At 42.4% G+C, this 21,962-nt stretch overlaps 2 protein-coding genes and 1 long non-coding RNA gene across 4 annotated transcripts; 2 read left to right on the forward strand and 1 right to left on the reverse strand.

The window, feature by feature from the left end:
• Positions 1-1,108: 1,108 nt before the first annotated feature.
• On the forward strand, positions 1,109-8,942 carry LOC118286357 (programmed cell death protein 10). 2 transcript variants are annotated; one of them, XM_035610758.2, is made up of 8 exons: positions 1,109-1,263; positions 2,800-3,027; positions 3,692-3,745; positions 4,947-5,064; positions 5,226-5,352; positions 6,374-6,452; positions 6,577-6,659; positions 8,067-8,942. In XM_035610758.2, exons 2-8 carry the CDS (start codon positions 2,938-2,940, stop codon positions 8,146-8,148), a joined length of 633 nt encoding a protein of 210 aa, XP_035466651.1. In that variant the 5' UTR covers positions 1,109-1,263; positions 2,800-2,937; the 3' UTR covers positions 8,149-8,942. The 2 variants fall into 2 exon arrangements, with proteins under 2 accessions (XP_035466651.1, XP_035466652.1); XM_035610759.2 differs by lacking the exon at positions 1,109-1,263 and adding an exon at positions 1,331-1,352.
• A 1,276-nt stretch (positions 8,943-10,218) lies between these two features.
• On the reverse strand, positions 10,219-16,322 carry LOC118286356. Its single transcript, XM_035610756.2, has 5 exons — positions 16,206-16,322; positions 12,081-12,705; positions 11,429-11,759; positions 11,122-11,297; positions 10,219-10,763 (listed from the first exon to the last, which is right to left on the reverse strand). Exons 2-5 carry the CDS (start codon positions 12,680-12,682, stop codon positions 10,532-10,534), a joined length of 1,341 nt encoding a protein of 446 aa, XP_035466649.2. The 5' UTR covers positions 12,683-12,705; positions 16,206-16,322; the 3' UTR covers positions 10,219-10,531.
• Positions 16,323-17,354: 1,032 nt separating this feature from the next.
• On the forward strand, positions 17,355-20,631 carry LOC118286192. The gene is made up of 4 exons (XR_004785334.2): positions 17,355-17,607; positions 17,724-17,915; positions 19,986-20,172; positions 20,521-20,631. It is a non-coding gene; the product is annotated as an uncharacterized LOC118286192 (long non-coding RNA).
• The last annotated feature ends 1,331 nt before the right edge of the window (positions 20,632-21,962 follow it).

A 21,962-nucleotide genomic window follows, 5' to 3' on the forward strand; every position in this document is an offset into this window, starting at 1 on the left:
CACAGAAAACGACATCATTTGTTTTGCTTTTAGTACCAGTTTATCACCATGTACGTGTAGCAGGGACACAACCTTGGACATTACATCATGTTGATACTAACAAGGTGAAACCATTTTTTATATGATTTTATTTTTGTAGTATTTTGTAGTATTATATCTCCTATGCAAGGTTTTTTAAACCAGGCCTGGGGGCTTCATCCAGATGGAGCCTGCGCTCCTCTGACCCGTCAGAGTTACACTAACCAGACAACTTAACTGACATTCTGTGCGATGACCCCTACATTACTCCACAAACAGTCAGCCAGAAAAGTGAGCAACCTCTTGACATGTGTAGAATGTTGTGGGAAGATATGGAGACTGTTGATATGGATTGATTTAGCATGTATATATGTTAAAGGAAAAAATAAGCTACTTTTGATCAAGTAATATAAGATAAGCAGCTTGTACTATACAGCTATTGTTTTCCAATAACATATTCATTCCTTTCGAAGCTTTTGAGATTTCTCAGCTGTTCTTCAACCTTAAAGTTTCCAGTTTTAACTTACATTTTAAAGGCAAGTACTCCATCTGACATCCCCAAACCCATGAATATGTAAAAGGATTAAATGGGGCACTACAACAACTTAGTTGTATTTAGAACTTTTAAAAAGTTGGGAGAAATAAATACTCCTTCTTCTTCTGCTTCTTCTTCTTCTTCTTCTTCTTCTTCTTTTTTTTTTTTTTCTTCTTCTTCTTCTTTTTCCTTTTTTTGGTGGGTGGCAACCAGCGGTAAGGAGCAAGACCGCCACCTACTATGTTGGAGTGTGAACCAGCGTTATCTACCTAATAAATAGAATAAAACAAACAAAACAAATAAAAAGTAAATAAGTACAAACATATTTTTGAAAGAATAAATAAACTAAACAAATTCTTCGAAAATAAATAAATATTTATTTATTTATTTATTTATTTTTCTTCTTTTTATCTTAGGTTTCCTTTTAGCTGCCTGGTCGGATGTTTTGAACAGGACCCTTACTTCAGTTTCATTGATTGTGTTGTTTTTTCTTGTCTTTAAAAACACTATGAAGACATATCACGTGTGACGTCACTGCCGCTCCATTCCGGCCGCCCTCTCATTGGAGGGCGTGTGTTCACGTAGCAACGGTCCGGAAGATGTCGCTGAGGCCAGTCCTAAAAAACTTCCGCCTTAAGTTGTAAAGAAAACACAGCAGCTACGAGGCAGTCGACGGCGTCACCAGCCCCGTTTCAGAAGTCAAACCCAAGGTAGATGCAAGTACACACCTGTCGCGCGTGCTCCGGCGCACACATCGGACCCGGGGCGGTTTGTTGACGCGCTGTAGCTCACACATCATGTACGAATCTACAATTTACTGTAGCTAGCTACGTAAGCTATACGCCGTTCACTGCTAGCAGCGGTTCGCTACCACCGAGCTGCTCCGCCATAGGCCTCGATTTGAGAATCCTCACCGCTAGATGGTTACGGCCAGATCACTGCGATCAGTCAAGTATCACGCCGACGTTTGGGTTTTCATGATGTATTACCTCGTATCAAAAGAACCAACCTCGGTTAGCACACAGCTAGCACACCGGCTACACCCAGTTAGCCGGGTGGCTGTAGCCCTTCCAGGTAGTGCAGCCGTCGAGTCTGACACTGTGGCTGACAAACTGTAATGTAACTGTACATTTCAGAAAAGAATATTTGAACTGTGTGAGGGATTCAAGATAGCACAGATGTACACAGCTATCTACATTCCCGAATGCTAACTGCTAAGTTTGCTAAGGAGTGAGCTACACTGCCAAACATGACATTGTCCTCTATATTACTCTCTCTCTCTATATCTATAATTCGTAATAAGTTAGAAAAGGGGAGCTGAGATCTTGTTTGTAATGAGTGCTGATGGTTTTTTGAATGCTGAAATTGATTGTACAGTTAAGTTGCTCTTCGGTCACATTAGTGTCACTGTCAGCAGCCAGGTAATGTGGAACTGTGCCGCTCCCCTCCTCCAGGTTCAACCCAACATGTCAGCTCTTCCTGATGGTTAGAAAGCTAACCAACCAACCAACCAACCCGATCGTAGATGTACACATTTGGATGGTACATGTGTAGAATATAGGCAATATAGAGTATGTGTTGACCAATAATTCATAAAAAAAAGTAGAGCTGGCATTTGTCACTATTTCAAAGGATGAGTTGATTTATCAGCCCAAAAATTCGAATTCATTTGTCATGGAAATAACAATTATTTAGCAACGCTACAAGAAATCGGCTGTCGGGTGTTATCGATACAGTCGTTTGTCCATCAGTGAGATTTGAGTTGTTTGTGTTTTATCTGTAAAATGTCGCCCCCATTGTTATTGTCTCTCCAGAAACCAGTTCCGATGCCTAAACTCAGGGTGTTTGCACATACCAAGTATTGAGCTGATGCTGACGCTCTCTCAAATATAAAATCTTTATGCCTTGCTGCGCGGAATTGATGAATCATTTGTATTTTAATGGGATATTAGGCCAGACCAATGGTGTGCCATTTCAAAAATGCAACGAATAGCAGAAAAGCTGAATTTTGCAACGATACTGACCAAGAAACTGTATTGGATGGTTATGTGTCATCGTAGCCGGTACCTGACCGCTTCACCATGTCAGGATCAGCAGCATTACTGACAGGGTGGATCCAATCGGTGTATCCCCTCTAAAAAAAACCATATAAATGATCCTTATTTAGTTATGCTGTAGTATGTAGATACTCAATGTCTTAAAATATCAATAACCTGCTATTGTCTTTCCTTTTTTCCCCCCTCCAGGCTCTTGTCCCTCTGGAGCCTGTTGTGGTTTTCAGAGTGTGTGTGAGTGTGAGTGGGTGAGTGAGTGTATGTGTGAGTGTGTGCGAGAGCTGCAGTTTCCTCCTCACAGTTTCCCCAAGAGCTGCTCCTCCCTGGAGGATGACAATGGAGGAGATGAAGAATGAAGCGGAGACAAACTCCATGGTATCCATGACACTGTACGCCGTGATGTACCCAGTTTTCAATGAGGTAAGATATCCCGCGCTGACAGCAGTTAGCCTGAGCAAGTATGTTGTCTGCTCAGTCAGTATTCTGTCAAATAATGTTCATGCATAGATGATCAGTTTGAATCATCAGTGGGTGACTGTTGTTTATTTTGTTTTAAATCCCCACTGAATTTGTTGTGTTGCATAGCACAAATAAAAAAAGCAGAGCTCAGTCCATAGTAATCAAGTATTGATAAATGCACCATTAATACATACATATTCTTACTGGAAGATTTACATAGATAGAAATTGAAACCTGTCGTTTTCATGTATTTGACATAATTATTCTAGTTACAGGAAAATGTTTTACAATTTGATTTACATTATACTGTGTATGCAGTGTTATACTGAAAAAATCTATATTTTTGTGACAAGTAAAAGTTCAGCTATGTAATATTACAGTTATACAAAGCATAGTGGTAGTGATGTGGTTGCTGAACAGGAAAATCAGAAACCTCTGTGCAGTTAAAAAAATAATAATGTAAATCCCTATCATGTGACGATTCTTCGAATCACCTTTGTCGGGTGGACTTTGTGAGGTAACTTAAGCAGGAATTCTGTTTTTATTTGTATTTTGACGGAGATGTAACTTATCACCGCTGTCACGTCTAGTCAAGTTTGCGTGTTCTTCCCCTTTTGTCCATTAGCTGGAGAGGATCAACCTATCAGCAGCCCAGACGCTCCGAGCAGCCTTCATAAAGGTAAGACATGTGCACGGATCAGATGACCCTGAAACACACAGTAGAAGTAAATAGGATAATCGTATAATAATACACACAGGCTGCATTCCAGTTCTCCAGAGCTGTGAAAAAAGTAAAAAAATAAATTAGACATTTTAAAGCAAAGAGAAAAAAGTATGAGGTGTGTGGCGTATGGGCCCCCTCAGGACAGTGGCCCCAAAAAGCTTTCAGCCTCTGCCCCGGGCAGCAGAGGGAGACCACTAACGAGAGTCGACCCGAGCGAGGGCTCAGCTGGTGTCTGTCGGAGGAGGCATGCCTGCTGCGGGTACAGCTTTGTTTCCCTTTTCGTGTCACTCACTCACTCACAAGCCCATCCATCATATCCTGCCTATATTAGAGATAATGTAATACACCTTGAAATGAGAAATTAGAGCCTCGCTTGTCTTGTGCCTTAAATGACACCTGACCATAGTAAAGATACAGTAGAGTAAAGAGAAGGAATGTTCTCCATTTCTTTCCAAGTTAAAAGGGGACAATTGTGAAACAGTATCTCGGCTCTGCTCTGTTGTTTTCCTGTTCATTTCATTTCAACTCAATTATTCAATGACATGAATACATAAATGTAAATATCATAAAATGCTTTGAATGGTTTTGATGTTGGTCTATTAGAGACTATTAGATTCAGTTTGGCGACGCTCGTTATGCCGAAGCGCCTGCTGTAACATCACTGGTTCTGATTTTAAAATTGATACCTGACTGTTGTCCTCAGGCGAGCCCTTGTTTCTGTGATGATCCTCCCCCCCCCCCCCCCCCCCCTCCATGTGTGCACAGCTTTAATTGCACAGAAACAATAAAAGCCCAGTAGTCACACGTTACCTCTGCACTGCCGCAGATTAAATATTGATGAAGACGACGCAGCTTTGTCATTTTGAAAACCAAAGGGAGACGTGATCACCTTACAGCTGTTTTTCACCGCGGCATTTGTGGGTCTTTTGTTCACTTGACTCACTGATTGGTGTCTCCGCTGCGCCGCCACTGCCTCCTCGCGGCTGTAATTCAAGGTTAAATTATTCAGGAGAGGAGAGCTTTTGTGCATTCACCTGAACAGCTCGCTGTGGACTTCTGATCTGACTTTGTTCTCCGTAGCCCCCCGGCCTAGTCTTGCTTGTGCTGTGCTACGCGTGATTTTCCTCTCACTTCCCCCGATGGCCTCTTCTTTCAGGCGGAGAGGGAGAACCCTGGTTTGACTCAGGACATCATAATGAAGATCTTGGAGAAGAAGAACGTCCAAATCAACTTCACCGAATCCCTACTGCGCATGGCAGCGGATGATGTCGAAGGTGATTATCATATGAAATGAAGACGCACCGAGATGCTGTGGTGGAAACGGTCTTTTGTGACTCTGAGATCCATGTATCTTGTTTGTGTGTGTACCTGCCCATTCACCTAAATGATGGAGTCTCTGAGAAAATGCTGCCACCGCTTTTTTCTACCCCTGCAGATTTCATGATTGACCGGCCTGAGCAGGAATTCCAGGATCTAAATGAGAAGGCCAGAGCTCTGAAACACATCCTCAGCAAAATCCCAGATGAGATCAATGACAGAGTACGCTTCCTACAGACTATCAAGTGAGTGCGAGCTGTTTTAAATTAAAACGGTAATTAATCACCACTAACTGCCAGGCACTTAAACGCCACAAATAACACACTGGTCTAATCCACAAGCTTGGTTTGAATGACTTTACCTCCTCCAATATTGTACGTGAGGGTTGCTGCGGTCTACAGTAATCTACTGCCTAGTCTAGGACCCACATCCTGAGTGATCCGATCGCAAGTGGACAGCGCTAAGTTCTGTGTTCTCCATTCGTTTTCAGATCCAATCACCCAGACAATGCCACATTATACTGTAGGTAGTCTGGGCCACATTAACAAGGAAGTGCTCTAACTTCCCATCTGTTGCAGTACTATCACAGTGTAGATTGCCTTTTGCTTGTAGTGATCACAGACACACACTAGAGGCTCATTTTGATTCAATAACACGTTTATTATACTGGGTACTGTTACCTAAAAATCAGTGTTCTTTGCTACTTTTGCCTAAAAAGGGCAAAGATGATAAATTATGAAAATAGTAGCTGGTTTTTCTGACACTTTCGAATCAAATAACTTTCTCTCGGAATTAAAAATCTATATCATCTGCCATGAAAACAAAGCAAAAATCAGCTAGTTCAGCTGATTTTTGAACTTTATTGTTTTCCATCATAAAAAACACCAAGCCCCTGCTGCTGCACAGTGTTAATGCTGCAGGGAACTTTGCACCAGAGATTATTCTTTTAATCGCAAATTGATGTCAGGTTACATGATGGGTTACAAATGTAAAATTGGCAGTTTGAAGTAGTCAGATTTTGATGTGGCTCTAATACACAGCGAGCGGCACTTAGAGCAAATGGAGCAAAGGAAAAAAGCCCGAAGCACCTGACACACATTCAGAAAACAATCTTGATCGAAAGCCACACTCGTAGAGTACATTAATACAGAACATTAATTCACTGTCGCTGTACAAACATGACTTGTATTGATTGTCGCACCTCTTGTTGACTTTGTGACATGAAAGCCTTTATTCTTACTGTTGCTGCCCTTTTGTTAATAACAGAGACATAGCCAGCGCCATAAAAGAGCTTCTGGACACGGTCAACAATGTCATTAAGAAGTACCAGTACCAGAATCGCAGAGTGAGTGGGGCACACGCAAACATACACACTCACACACAAACAAATGTATGCACTACGTTTCACAATTTTTCCTTGTTTCTCAATGACACTCCTGTGTTTTTGCCTTCCCCCCCTCATCTACTAGGCCCTGGAACACCAGAAAAAGGAGTTTGTGAAATACTCCAAAAGTTTCAGCGACACCCTCAAAACATACTTCAAAGATGGAAAGTAAGTGTAACCATGACACTGTGTACGACGCTCCAGGTGATAAGTGTAGAAAGAGAGGTGTGGAGGGTATATTCTGAATAACAGGGACACTGATGCTGTGGAATTTTTCTACATGGAATTAATCAGAATCAGAATTATGTCTGTTGCAAAGTAGGTTTTCTCACACACAAGGAATTTGCTGCGGTGTATTAGTGCTTAACAAAGTGCTGTAAGTACAGGGAAGAAGAGTAGTAATGAAAAGCTGCACAATAGAATTAGACATGTATAAACATATAAAAGTATTTGCCAAATAGAAATATGTGCAGTCTGTCGCTGAGAGTTACAGCTGCACAGGTTGTGCAGGAGGGAAAAGTAAGTAAGTATTCCACGTGTTGTGATGTGTAGAGATGGTCAGTGTGGGTTTCTGATTGTAGAACACTCTCGAGTAGGGTGTTATAATAACTCCATTGTATTCGAGTGCGGCCATGTTGGTTCCTCAAATTAGTTACCAATTAACCAATGTAATGTCTGTTCCATTGAATCATTTCTTTTAAGGTATTTGGCAACGTCACAGTGACTTTAAGACTCCAGAGAAAGCTGCCAAGAAATAGTCTTCAGCACTTAGGCTTCAATTATGCTTTTGAACAGTTTGAACAAACGAGCGATTATGTGTTAATCAGTGAGCTGTAGGGCTGCAGGTAGGTTTGATGGTTTTACATTTACTCAGATAATTGTTTTGCCCGTATTTCCAATTTATGTGCCAAGCTGAGCAGCTGCTGGCCGTGGCTTTTAAAATTTACCCCTCACCTAACCTGAAAGGAAAGTAAGGGTACATCCCAAAATGTAGAACTACTCCTTGGTGTTAAGATGTGACACACACCGGTCAATAATGATCAAATAAGAGTCTATGTGTTTACTTGTCTCTGTTGCGGGTGAGTCAATGTTAATTGAATAGTCGCTGTCTGGGGGAAAAAAGTAGATTTTAATGTGGGTCAACCAACAGCCCAGTGGGTCACAGAGGCGATAAAAGTGGAACATGAGGATGAGCTTTATTAGGAAGGACGTACTGTAAGTTGCTGTTGCTGGCTTGTGATTAAACTGACAGTTGTATTGCAAACAAACAAAAAAAAGTTTTCAGATCACCCAGCCTCTCATTCATGTCTTTATTTGACTTCCTCCTTTTTATCAAGAACCGTAGGGGTTTTTAGAAGAAAGGACACGAAGGCAGGAATGTCTGCCCAACTCTGCTGGTCATTTGTTGACTCGACCGACAATTAGATTTCGGAATGTCTGGGTAGAACAAGCTTGACCCCACGTCCATTCATCCTGCTTCCCCAGGAGTAGTTCACCAGTTTAAACAGTGTCTGCGGGGCCTTTGTCTTTTTCCATTTTTTTCCTCAAGTTGTAACCTTTCTTCTTCCCTCATAGGGCGATAAATGTCTTCATCAGCGCAAACCGGCTCATCCACCAAACCAACCTCATACTGCAGACCTTCAAAACCGTGGCCTAGCCCCCGGAGACCGCGGAGTCCCCCGGGTCCCGTGGGGGAGCGACTGCTAGAGTGGTGGAAGCTTGACGAGCGCCTGACCCATATATGTAAATTAGAAAGAGTTGATTTTAGGGTTGGGGGGTCGATTCCGTTGGAGTCGAGATTCTAGATTCCAGTTCAAGAGACTGAAAAGTGCCATTTGTTTTTGTTTTTCAATGAGGATTTTTCCAGTCTTGAAATGGAACTGAATGGGCCCAAAGTCTTGGTTGATTGATTTTATTTGGACAGTTTTAATTTATAACCCTGGTCTATCGTTGGGAGTAGGTGAGGCGAGGTGTTTATTAAAGACTAATTGCCATTTTTCTAATATATTCATGTTGATCATTTTACTTTTAGCTTTTCAATCATGGCTTCACATGTGAGACCGCACTCAGTACCGGGGTGTGTCTCAGCCGTCTACACTGGTTTTCTCTTCTCGCCTCCCGTTTGTGTAATTTCGCCATGGTCTGCCCGCGCAGGATTGACAATAGCACCCTGGCCCGCAGGTGAAAGAGCTGCAAGGGGAGGAGAGGAAACGGTGCCGGACAATATTAAGAGGCAGACTCAGATTTCCTTTCTCTTTTATTATCAGACGACAGAAAGCCAAATGACTTCCAGCACAGTGTGCGCCTTACCAAGTCCTGTAACATTCCCTCCTCTCAGAGTGTAATGAAGTGGAGCCAGTCCCTGCTGTTGGGGGATGTAGAGAGAGAAATGAAAGCTCTGTATTTAACTGATATCTGGTTGCAAATGTTCAATAAATAGTTTCCAAATGATGATGCTTTTTTAAATGTGTCCGAGTCCAATATGTATGGAGTGACTTTATTTTTGGCAGAGGAATGGAGTTCAGCTTGTTAAGCTCAGGATTTTTTTCCTCTTATATTTCTATAAAAAGATTTTATCCCATGTTCATAGTGCAATACATTTCAGTCACCAACATGAAAACAGCGCTGAACAGGAGGCAGAACTAGACTTAACATCAACAACAACGAATTAAGAGAAAACACGTTATGTAATTAAAGATAACGTTTGGCTTATTATTTTACTGTGGTGCCATATCTTTCCAGTGCAGAGGATTTAGATGATAGAGAGACAATATGACGATTTTGGCCAAAGGGAGAAAGAAAAAGAAAAATCTAGTGCTTTTAGAGGCTTTCGCTGGTTCGGCTTCCTGTTTCAGTTGGGTGTTTTACTTAGTTGCGTGTTGCGAAACTTGATGATGGAGCATTTCGGCGGCTGCTGTGTTAGACTGCAGTAGTTTTAGTGAGGTGAGCCCAAACACTGGTAATTGAGTGTGAGTTTTTACTGGGTCTATTTAGAAGAAAAAGAAAAAAGTCTATTTTAGCCTTGCATTCTTCTTTGACAAAACCAATGTAGGTTCCCAGCAGCAGATGTCTGGTGATCTAATTTCTTTAAGAATGATCAGATTTCACGCAGCTCCCTCTGGAGCCACAAAAGCCCCCCTCCCCCCCTTTTTTTTTTTCTTACTCTCACATTTGCAATTTAAGCCGTTGTCTTTTATCGGGATCAACAGCTGGGAAATTGCTAAGTACTGTTATTTACTGGTAAAAACGTGAATCTCTGAGTAGTTTGGCACCGCCTCATCAAGATTCCTCTTGTAAGGACTGAATCTCCAAGATCAGATGCTTCATCCTAATTGTACCAGCTCGTTTTGTTCCATTCACTGTTGAGACACTTTATCATTTCCAGCGTTGCCTGGAAACAAACCTAGCAGAGAACCAAGAAATTGCCAAGGGACTGAAAGGGCTCCACAATAGTATTGCATAATATTGTTGTGAGAAGTCGTCCTAACCATTTCCTGCAGCTTGGCAGTTTGATTTATTTTTTTTCGGTCTGGGGCTTGTTTGAGTTCACCGACAGTTTTACTTTACAGGCAAATTTCATTCATTGAAAGATAAAACTAAGATAAAACAAAATTTGACAAAGAAGTGATAACTGCCAAAAATTACTTGCAAAAACCACCAATCATATGAATGAACTACATGTACAATGTACAGTATGTAACATACCCCCCCCCCAAAAAAGAAGATATTTCTGGGTATTTAATGCCTTTAATGATCCAGTCATCTTACTGTAACGCAGTGACCTGAGACAAGACAGGGTAAGGCTGCCTGTGTTTCTCTATCTGTGTTCGATTGCAGTATAGAAATTTCAATCTATCCATTGCTTATTTCTACGTACGGTCCTCCTCAGGATACACTTTGGCCAATTTCGTTGATCCCTTATCAAAAGTTCTCCTCTAAGAGCAACCAGGACAAAACCAGTTTGTCACAGTCGGCATGTCATACCGCTCTTCCGAAGTGGACGATCCTCGACACTTGAGCAGTGTACTTCTGTCCGTCCATCAGCTCTGCCCCTCTGTGCTCAGCAGTCCCGCTCTCTTCAGCGCCTTATCCACATTGGGAATCAGCTTCTCGTGGAAGTCCCACAACCGTTTGTCCACATTGAGCTGCTCCAATGAAAGCCTCCCCTGCAGAGCCACGCGGGTGTGAATGAGCCGACATACGTTTGGCGGAACTTTGTAACGCTGTCCCGAATACTTGAGCACCTCGTGTACCGAGGTCTGCTCCACCATCCTGCGATGCACGGAGACATGGACGAGTTAGGTCAAATCACAACCTGTGACTTTAAGAGGAAAAGGTTTTTATTTTCCAACGCTCGCGTGATGACTTTTGTTGAACTTTGTCATAAAGTTGGGTAAACTGTCTTTCCAACCTCATTTTCATCTTCAAATATATAGCTACATTCTACTCTTGGGACTCTAATATGCTCTCTGTCACCAGTTAGTGTAATTTTACAGCATGTGAACTATGTTTTGCAATATCAAAAAAATATAACCACATTAAATGACAAATTTAGTGTTTGACAAAAGGACCCGTCAATCGACGCATCGAGTGTAGCTCCTGAATGTCAGTCTGACAAGTTGGACCCTACCTTGGCTGAACTATTATCTTGTGTGGATGGTATTTTTCTCTGTCGGGCTCCTCCCTGTAGATGTGCTCCAGGATATTAACGCCTGGCACCCCGTTCCATCGCGGCAGGTGAAACCTCCCACTTGGCTCAAAGTGTTTCTTAGGGAAGATGTGGTTCTCAATGAGGAACACCCCCGTCTACAGAATATAACACAGCATGGAAGAGGGAAAGGATACGACAATTAACAAATTCACAATACCATCTTAGAATTTGCATATCAACACAATGTTTGTCTCCCAGCAAATGCAAAAAACAGAAAATATCCTACATTTGGATGTTGCTGTTGGAGCATATTCATCAGAGACATCATGTTGCTGTGTCGGTACGGCATAACAATCTCATCGATGTCGTTCAACAGGACGTAGCGCGACCGACCCATGGATCTGTAAATGCACTCATTTAGCGTGGCTAACTGGCCAAAGTATTGCACGTCCCCTCCGTGTTCTGAGAAGAGCCAGCCTTTCGACGGATTCAGATGTTGGTCGATGGGCCAAGGAACCATCTCCACGAAGCCCTCCTGGCTGTAGCTCCGCAACAGGCGGTCGAGGTCTGGGCCACAGCTGGTGTTGTAGATCACCACTCTGTCCACCCCAAGTATCCTGGGAGAACAGTGAGGCAAGGGCTAAATTATTAATTTACACAAATTACACACACGCACACACACACACACACACACACACACACACGAACACACACACACACACACACACACAGTGTTTATTAATTGTACATTTACTGCCTACTAAAGACGCCTAGTGAAGTTGTATGACACCATACGAGAAATTAGAAAGACTCTACTGCAGACACAACTTCTAAACTGGACATTTTAAAACCCTGTGAGAGTCTAAAGCGCAAGAGTGTCTTGGACATTGTCAGAGAGAAGGCGCCTGAGCGTTTTGCGGTGTTGTCGCTGTGCTTACCTGTACATCTCCAGGGTCTGTGCAAACTGAAGCACATTGTTGTAATCTCCAAACAGGTTGGAGATGCAGACTGTGAAGTTGAACTGCAACTGCTCCTCCCCGTTCTCCTCGGTGTGATTGTTTCTTATGGGGAGCCAGGTCTGGTTCCGTACGATCCCACCCTCCTTCTGTGTCAGAAGAGCAACGTGTGTGGCGTCGCAGTTTTGAGCAATCGGACACATGACATCTGTGGTGACGAAGGGAAAACCAAAGTGGTCTGCGTGTTGTAAGATGGTTGCAGGAGCTGTGGCTGACAAGTAACCTGCACAGCAGAAACAGCAGTGAAGGGGTTGGATGGAGTCTCTCCTAAATATGCCAATGACGCGTATATCCGAGCCTTTCACCCTCTGGTCCATGAAGGCTGACACCAGCAAGTGCTTGGTGTTGTTGAGGGGGGTGATGGTCTGCCCAGAGACCCGAAAGAGGCATGTCTTCGGAGGCCCGTGGGGATTTGGAAACGGCGTAGATGTCCTGGGTGTTGTCACAGCGAGCATGCACATGAAGATGCTGGTAGCAATTAGGAGGAGGAAGAGCTTCCACCTTAATTCTTTGAGCCTGTCCATCCAGCCACAGACGAGATAGATTCCTAACCGGAGGCATGTAAGGAGCCTGAGTTAGAGATCAGACATTTGAGGAACAAAGCAAACACACTGATGGCTACAGCGGGACTGCGTTGCCATGGCAACATCCTTAACAGGTGTTGTGGCGAGTTGAGACTCGCCTTGTTCTCATCTTTCTAAGAGAGCAAGAGGAAGGCAAAAACAGCATTTGGGGAAGGGAGAGATAAACATGTGTACATGTGTACACTGTCCTCGGACAGTGAGTCAGTCACTGAAAGCTTGCTGTGTACCGAGACACTGAGTGTGTTTGTAGAGAAGTTTCCAATGTCTCAGATTGAGTACGAACATGAACATACTATCTCAACGCGTACGCATTATCTCGGCTTTTGGTACAAATACTGCATATTTCTCACTGTCCGAGGACAGAACAAGCTCCGCTCTCTTCTGTCCTCGGACAGTGAGTCAGTCACTGAAAGCTTGCTGTGTACCGAGACACTGAGTGTGTTTGTAGAGAAGTAAAACATAATTTGCCGTCCGATGTAAAACTCAGTTCCTTCCGTTCTATAACGCAATTCACTCGCTCAATTATTCTCAGAGGTGATGTTGACTTCCTGGTGTTTTAGGTTAGGTATCAATCACAGTACTTGTCCCATGGACATTCCTGCTCGGAGCGGGGGAGAACTAGCATTCAAACTTCTACCAAAGCTTATTTTGTAAAGATGTCGGTCCAAACCTCTCTCAACTTTTCACAGAGGAATTCGTTTCTCTGGGGTAAATGTCATAACCAGTCTAACATCCGGAAAGGGGCTTATCAGTAGAGACAAATCTCAGGTGCCTCCCACTATCACCTTGGAGATGATACCTTGAATTGAATTCAATGGAAAAGATTTGGAAAGGCACTCACCTGTCTATACAGCTCACAATGAATATTGGAGCAAAGGATTAAGTCGAGGCACAGATCTGAGAAAGGCTAAGAAGCATTTCTGCGGCACTGAGGGGTTCCCAATTCCTAAATGGAAGATTAGAACAACCACAACTTTTACTAGAGCTGGCTGCCTGGCCAAACTGACCAATCGGAGGTTGAAGGGGCCCGCAGATACAACAATGGTCGTGAGCTCAAGAAATCCTGCAGTATCCACCGGGACTCTCAAACTGTGAGAAGCTCTTCTTCCCGTGAAGCAATCAGCCCAGGGATGAGGAGCCGTCCTCACGGTGCTTGATGTGATCATCTCCAGACAAACAACGACACAGGCACCATCAAAGTTCACTCACTCCACAGAGAACCTCGCCCGACCTCGCCCCAGAAGGAGAAACCAGCACAAGCACCAACTGGCCACTCATCGACGAATCAATCAGTCAATTGTTGCGTGCTTTGATTTGGGGATACTGTTTGTATGGAGGAAGAAAGCCTGAGATAGCACAATGGGGAACTTCCCTGAAAAGGCCATGCTGCGGTGGGTTTCTTTCATATATCATTATTTTTCAAATGTGGTTGGATGATTAAAAAAAGGAACTTATCTGCTTTGCTGCAAACAGTTCTGGGAAACATTCTCGGCAATTAATCAGTCTACCCACAATCACAGAAGGATAGAAGATAACTCTTCACGAAGCGGCCAATTATTTACTGTAGTGGTTTGATGTATGAATATTGCAATAAATAAACGAAGAAGAAAAACAACTGTGACTTTTAGAGGAAAAGAGACATAAATTGTACCATAAGCACTCGGTAACTACAGGGTAGTAACAGTACACAGCGGTGCAGCTTGGTGTTATCAGCCCTTTTCTTACAGTACAGTGTGAGTAAACGGTAAACGTAGACCCTATAGGTTCCTCAGTACATTACTAAAGTAATCAGGCTTGTTAGAATGTGAAGTCAGTTTTTGATTAGTGTTGAACAGCAGAGGGACACGATGCTCATCTTATCCTTTCCCATCTCCTGTGATTACCTGCAAATGTTATCAGCCTCCACTGGTACAAATCTTACAATGCAAATAAGAATCGCTCTCTCAGTTCGTTTCAACCCTTTACACAAACCGGACTGGAAGAAAAGCTCCAGTCTGACATTGGATGGATGGAATTAATCTATTTATTAATCTATTGTTTGGCCCAGTTCTGGATGTCTAGGAGACTTCTTGGCAGGCCAGTTCTTTTGTTTTCCACCGTGAGAGAACCGGTGCCCGGCCAGGAAAAAACGGTTCCAACCACTTACCTCAGGGGTCTGGGGCGGGATTGTCCTAACCAAGCAGACCATATGTTATAATAATAGTATATTATTATTATATATTATATATATAATAATAATAAAAACACATTATATATTGTTTATACAATAGGGTGATAAATAAATGATGACTGAGATATGGGATCATTTTTGTCTAATACAGTTTTTCTCTCCAAAGCAAATCATGCAGAGCATACATTTGAAGAATGCAGGGTTACGCGTGACAATGTTTTTGGTAGAGAACTTATAGATGCCATAAAGACGACTAGATTTTTGATAACTAGAGTCAGTCTATGGTTCTGACTCTACAGTCTATGGTTCTGACACAGAAGTAACTGAAGCATCACCTGAAATGTTGTACGGATGAAGATGTAGGACATGTGACAAGTGAGAAAGCAAAGAAAGGAAGGACAATGAGACTACAATTGGAATTTCCCTGTGGACAACTCGTGGCTCCCTGATGTTCACAGTGGGTTGAACAGTCTGACGAATGAATGAGGTTTCAAGTTTCTCAGCCCTACAGTGTCACACTGAAAAGCTTCGGGGATTTGAAATCTGAGACGGCTGAATGGTCCTCACACTGAGGGGGGAATATTACACCTTGACTAAACAGGGGAGATATGTTTATTGAGAGGGAATGGAGATGAGAAACCCAAAACGCCTCCTTCTTAAATTCCCGCAAAACATTGCCGTCTGTCCATGTTCATCCCAAATCCGTTTTTTTTTCTTCCCACTTTCCCTCTTCGATATAGCTCTGACTTGACCTGGTTCAGTACGTTACAGAATTACAAGAGCAACTCCGAGCGATCTCAAGCCAATCATTTTCTTAAAGTATGAAAATAGAGATCAAGCTTTATAAATCTGAGACCAAAGCACAACAGAAAACACCAACAAGAACCAAAACCGTTTGCACGTGAGCATGAACTGGTCATTGATTGTTCATTGTTACTGTATTTGGCTGTTCACAAGAGGAGCCGTTCTTCCTGGGCTTCCATAAAGCACACACACACACACACACACACACACACACACACACACACACACACGCATTCAAAAAAACAATGCACACAAATTCCTTGAAATATGATCCAACTAATACAAATAAAATAATAGGAAATATGTAGTGTCTTTTTGTCAATATATGTAATGTGAGTAGCACATGTGGTTTACATTTTCTTACTCTGGAATGCTATGTTAGGGGTCTCCTGATGACGGATGGTGTCGGCGGACTTCTCTTCAATACATCTTCACATCTACTTAGTATACAACAACCGCTTTCACAAATATTAATGATATTCAACTTACAGTCTGATGTCAATGTTGCGTGTCGCGTCATCGAGGGCTGCTGGAGCTCCGGCCACATCTTCTTCTTCCTGCAATGAGTTGCTTCACACTCTGCAGCAGTGAACGACGACATCCCACCCACACGCACACACACACACACACATACACACACACAAACACACACAACTTCCAATCCAGTCTGCCTGCAACGGATTCGTCCAATGCAATTGGCGTATTTATGTATGGAGGACCTCAAGGGACATGGAATTTGAAATAATAATAATAATGATTATTTTATTTACATAGCAGCTTTTAGAAGTAGCTTCACAAAGTGCTTTCACAAAAACATATGAATCACAGACAATTAAAATCAGCATTGCAACAATAATAAGGTTTTCAGGTCACATATCTGAATAAAAAAATAAATAAAATAAAATAATATATACACAAAGACAATATAAAAAGATGACATCACATAAAAGCAAGTCTATGGAAATGGGTTTTTATGAATGTTATAAATATTTAAATAGAGCATTTCTTTATTTAATATCTAATTGTACATTAAAAACAGGAATTCATATATTGTTTTTCAAATCCATTAATTAACCCGTTATTAAAAAGAGAAAGTCTTAAAAAGATTTTCCAAATGAAAATTTAAAACAGGATTTGGTTACATAAGTTAAAAATCCATGAATGAATTCGTAAATAAATAAGAGCATTTAAAAATCAATTTGAAAATGTAGTTTTAAAAACAGAAACAAATAATTGAATTCACAAACTGAATTAAGAATACAGCTTCTAAAAAGGCATTTAAAAGGGCCATTCCTTTTCTCATATTCAGATCCATTTCCTTTGCTGCTTTTCCTCGAATTCCATTTGGAAAGTCATGTCGCCTCTCCATTCAGGATTCCGTGACACTTGGGGGCCTTGTGTTGGATGGGTAAAACAATGCAAATTAACATGGGAACAAGCTCTCTGATTGGCTAACACCTGGCCTATCATATGACATGGATTGTGGGAAGGAGAAGTTGGTAGAGGAACTCAAGTACACCTGGATTTGAAAACCAGTTTATGAATTCCTGTTTTTAATGTATAATTAGACTTGGAAATGAAAAAAACGACAGAGCAGATCTTTTCTTTTTTTTCTCAGTATTTTCTGGTTGGGCATCGCCCTTTCTTTTACTCGAACAGTCCGCAATGAAACGGGTCAGCGAGGTCTTGCTGGGGTCAGCTCATCTCTGAACGGTTGTGTAGTGTGGGACCCACTGTCGCCAGTCCAACTGACGATGGACTGGAGGGTGAGATCGCAGCGAGTCGTGTAGTGTGAACCGTACAGTGATCCGACAACTTCCAATGATGTGTATTCTGAACTTGACAATGGTTTCCAGCCTTAAAAGACCTCTGCCCTCTGCCGACGAAACAGGTGAGAGCTCAGTGTCATTCCTCCCTTTTCCTGTCTAGATTGAGCAAACATTTATTTAATATCCTGCTGCTGAGAGTGTACATTCATGTGTCTGTCAACTCCCCCCCGCGGAGCAGCCGCCCAGCTCTCCTCAGCACCTTGCTCACGCTGGGTAACAGTTCGTCTGCGAAGGCCCGCAGTCGGGGTGTCTTCGTGGAGCCGCTGCGTCTCTGATTTTGCCTGCGTCATCGGGCAGTTAACGACCCGACAGGCTTCCAGGGGAACCTTGAACTTGTCCCCGAACATCCTGAGACACTTCACGTACTGAGGTCTGCTCCGCCGCCCTGTGATTTTTTCATACACATTCGCAAACAGGTCAACCACACATTCAATGAGGATCATGTGAATGAATCTGTGGTTTGTGTACCTTGAGGGGAAAGGAAGTCCCCCTGCCTCGGTTTAACTATCATCTAGTGAGGGTGAGATATGTTTCTGTCAGGTTCCTCCCTGAAGATGTGCTCCAGAATATTAAACCCTGGGCCAGAGCAGTAAATTCATAACAACAACAACAACAACAACAAAGAGAGAAACAAGCTTTCTCCCCAATCGCTCACTGCCCCTTTAAGATTGAGGGCGAGGTGGGGGGGTCATTTTTCTGGCCCCAAGCGATAACTGCCTGAAGTCTCATCGCTGTGAAGTTGTCTTCAGGAAACTAAGCTAAGCTAACTGGCTACTCAGTATTTACTGCTATTGATCGTCTCATTCTGCTAAATTCTAAAAGAATTTGAAAAAACTTGCACAGACCATGGCGACACAACCCACCCCAGGTTAGATTAACAATTTTTAATTTTAGGAACCAGGTAATTCAATTTTTTTTTCTGCAGAATCAAGAGTTATCGCTCGCAATTTTTCTAAGACATGCCTTGTGTCGGCGTTTCTATTATAACACCTATACCCTCTTTCTCAGAGCTGCGTGAAATTTTGCTTGATTCTTAATCATACAATGTGTTGTTTGTTTGTTTTTTAAAGCTATAAAAGCATATTCTGTAAAGTAACTAGTAGCTGTCACAAAGGCCAGTAAAAGTAAAAAATAAATAAATAAAATTCCCTCTGAACTTTAGTGGACCACAGGGATGAGTTAGCAGAGAAGGGAGATTAATAAAATAAAAAGTACAGTAGGCTACTTGAGTAAATGTAGATAGTTACTTTCCACCACTAAACTAATAATTAATCCTAGTAATAACATTGGTGGCAAATGAAAGCTCATGAACACATCCAGTGTCATTTCATTGTAAATCAAATATTTAATGCCCTTTATTTCCAATTCCGTTTATTCTACCAACTTTCTCTTTTCTGTGCGATTTCTAATTGTTGACCTGATCTTTATATGTCTGGTGGCGATCAGCCCTGGTGGTTGTGGTAATAAAACTGTTGTGGTAATAAAACCCACTGCACTTCAGTACAGTAGCAGCAGCAGCAGCAGCAGCAATAATCCTACTTGGTGTCAAACTCTACGGGAGTAGATGCTGTTTCCTACCAGCAGATGTCACCAAAGAGCAAACATGAACCACCAGTCCCTGGTCGGGCCCTGCCTGCTGTGTGTTTGTTGTGCTCTCGTCATAACAGATGGCACTTTAAAAACAGACACATATTTGACACGACATAAAGAAATAAACCATCCCACGAAAAAAACACGTCAGATTGTAACACATTAATTGTTGACTTCCGCTGAACATACTGTAAATATATGCACAGAGCATATCTTGTCAATATATCAAGATGCAGCTGGGAATGAGAAATCCTGAATCAACCGTTGCTTTGTTCCTTTTAAGTCACTGATAATTTCCCCTTTGTAATTATCACCAGGTTGTGGTAATTTGACTAAGCACAACCGCTGTAGCCCAACCTCAATATTAACTAGATTTTGGAAAAAATGGGCCAGATCATAACGAGATAACGCAGGACCCGTCTTGGATGGGGACACCCTCCAACAAAGTTTGCAAATGAATAGAATTGTCCAAGATGAACGTTCACGTTACATACAAAAACATGGTGTGGTCCCCTTTAGGTTAAGTAGAGTGGTACATATTGTATGAAGGTTTTTATACTTATTACAGCTTTTTAGGAAATAAATGCTAAAAAAGAAATATTCTGCAAACATCTTTCAAATACGATGAACTTCCAGATTTTGATGTTACTGCTTTTGCCTGTGGAAAGACTTTTGTTTACTTTCACAGGGCATGTTCCCATTATTATTTTTTTTTTTACCCATGCATGGCCTAAAGTAGCACACATTGGGCAAGAGGCAGGGTACGTCAGTTTAAAAATCGAATACAGGAAGTCCCTTGGACTTGTGGCTTCTGGAAAAATCTTTACAACCTGCCATGTTTTATTCGCAGATTGTGGCGCTGAGAAATTTCCCTATCAGCAGGTTGAGGTGTTCACCATTCAGTATATTTCTGATGGCCTCACCACCACATCATCATCAGCAGCATGATCATCATCATCATCGTCATCATCCTCGTCGTCATCATCATCAGAGCCATTATCTGGATTGCTGCTGTCTCCAGCATCTTTATAGCATCCGTAAGTGTGGTGGCAGGAACTCAAGTACCCTCAATAAAATGAAATTGAAACAGGCTAAACACTGGATTCACACTGAGGTGGCTGTTCCTATGTTATTTTTCATTTCTTAAATCAATATCTTATACAGTGTGTAAGTCACAACTTGTCATTTTATGTATCTAACAATAGAGATCAATACCAGTAATTCTAGTGTGATGGGGTTTTAAACTAATCACAGCACAGTAAACCTACTTGGATATCCGAGAACTGAGGAAGTCGTATTGTAGATACTGTCAAATTTGGCTATTATTTCTCAGCTTTTCAGGTTTATGTTAAGTTTGTTGTCATTCCTCTGTCGTTTTTTTTTAGGCCAAAGTCGATTTTGACGAAGGATCTCTCTAAGAGATGAAGAGGGAGAGTGAAATGAAAGAACATATGTGATTATGTTGTTGCTGTGAAAACAAAAAAAGCAAATAAAACCTCAAAAGAAAGATTATAATAGTACAGTTTATCAAAACAGAAAGAGAGATACAGTGAGCTGAAGTCATCGGCTTAGGGTTTTTTTTCCGCCGAAAGCTGTTTCCCGCTGCTGGAAGGTGCAAGTGATTAGAGTAGCCAAAGTTATCTGAACCAAAAACATGGATGGATTGTCTTAATTATCCCCGAGGGGTTTTTTGGCTTAGAGAAGTAGTCAACACCAATGCACACATTGCACAAAATAAATTGGACCAAATAGTAAATACAGGACAAAAAACACATACAAGACATACAGTGAGAGTCGCCACTTTGAAATTGCAATGTTCCTTAAGGGTCGGGCAGGGTCGGGGGGGTGGGGGGGGGGGGGGGGGGGGGGGGGGGGGGGGGGCGTGTGTTGACCTGTCCGTCAACACCCCGGACAGGTCGCCTCTCCATTGCAGGGCTGATTTAAGCAGGGGGGTCCGGCAGTAAAAGTTTCCGGAAAAATGTCCAGAGCAACCCGTGCAGACATTTGCGTTCTCACGTGCAGCGCCCGTGGAGAAGTTGAGGAAAACGCCTGTGTGAAAGCAGCTATACAAACACAAACAACTATTTACGCTCACATGATGAAATTGTTATGGCCAAAAACGCTGATCATTTTTAACCTTTATTGGTAAAAGACATGCAATCGAAAAAGGGGGACCCACCCATTAACAAATTGCTCCACAGGCCCACTAGTGGTCAGATCACCGCACAGAGCTCCTTTAAAACCACACAGCACATTTCCCCGTGAGCACGTGAAGCCTGGAGTTCAGTTGCCTCTGCGCCGCTGGACTGCGTGATGGTGCTGCTCCGTCGCCTCTCTCTCTCCCATTGTGCTCGCATTACACAGTGAACCTGAAATTGATTTATGCTGACAAGCATATTTCATACATCTCAAATGTACCTAGGACGTTAAAGGACAAGTGTCTCTGGTCCTTTTAATGCATCAGACGCCATCCGGCGGATTTGTTTGCCCCCCCTGTGTCCCCATGCCATCTTTATTACGGTTGATCTCAAACACTCATACCCACTGATCACCCCTCCTCCAATTTGGTCTGAAATGTTCTCACACTTCCAAGGAGTGATGCCAAAGTCTAATCATTGATTTTCACGGGAGTGCTTGCCTTCACACCTTCCTGGCCGCGTGCGGAGCCGGGGGCCACAAAAGACAGAGCGATGCGTGATGCGGAAGGAGGCATTAGAGAAGCCCGGTTTGCATTTTATCGACCTCTCGCTCTTTCATCAGCGCCGATGAGAACTTCTCCTCCGCCACGATTAGAGGGGCATGTAGAGAGATGTAAATTCAGACAAGA

Source organism: Scophthalmus maximus, chromosome 15 (genome assembly GCF_022379125.1).
Source record: "Scophthalmus maximus strain ysfricsl-2021 chromosome 15, ASM2237912v1, whole genome shotgun sequence".
Taxonomy (NCBI): domain Eukaryota; kingdom Metazoa; phylum Chordata; class Actinopteri; order Pleuronectiformes; family Scophthalmidae; genus Scophthalmus; species Scophthalmus maximus.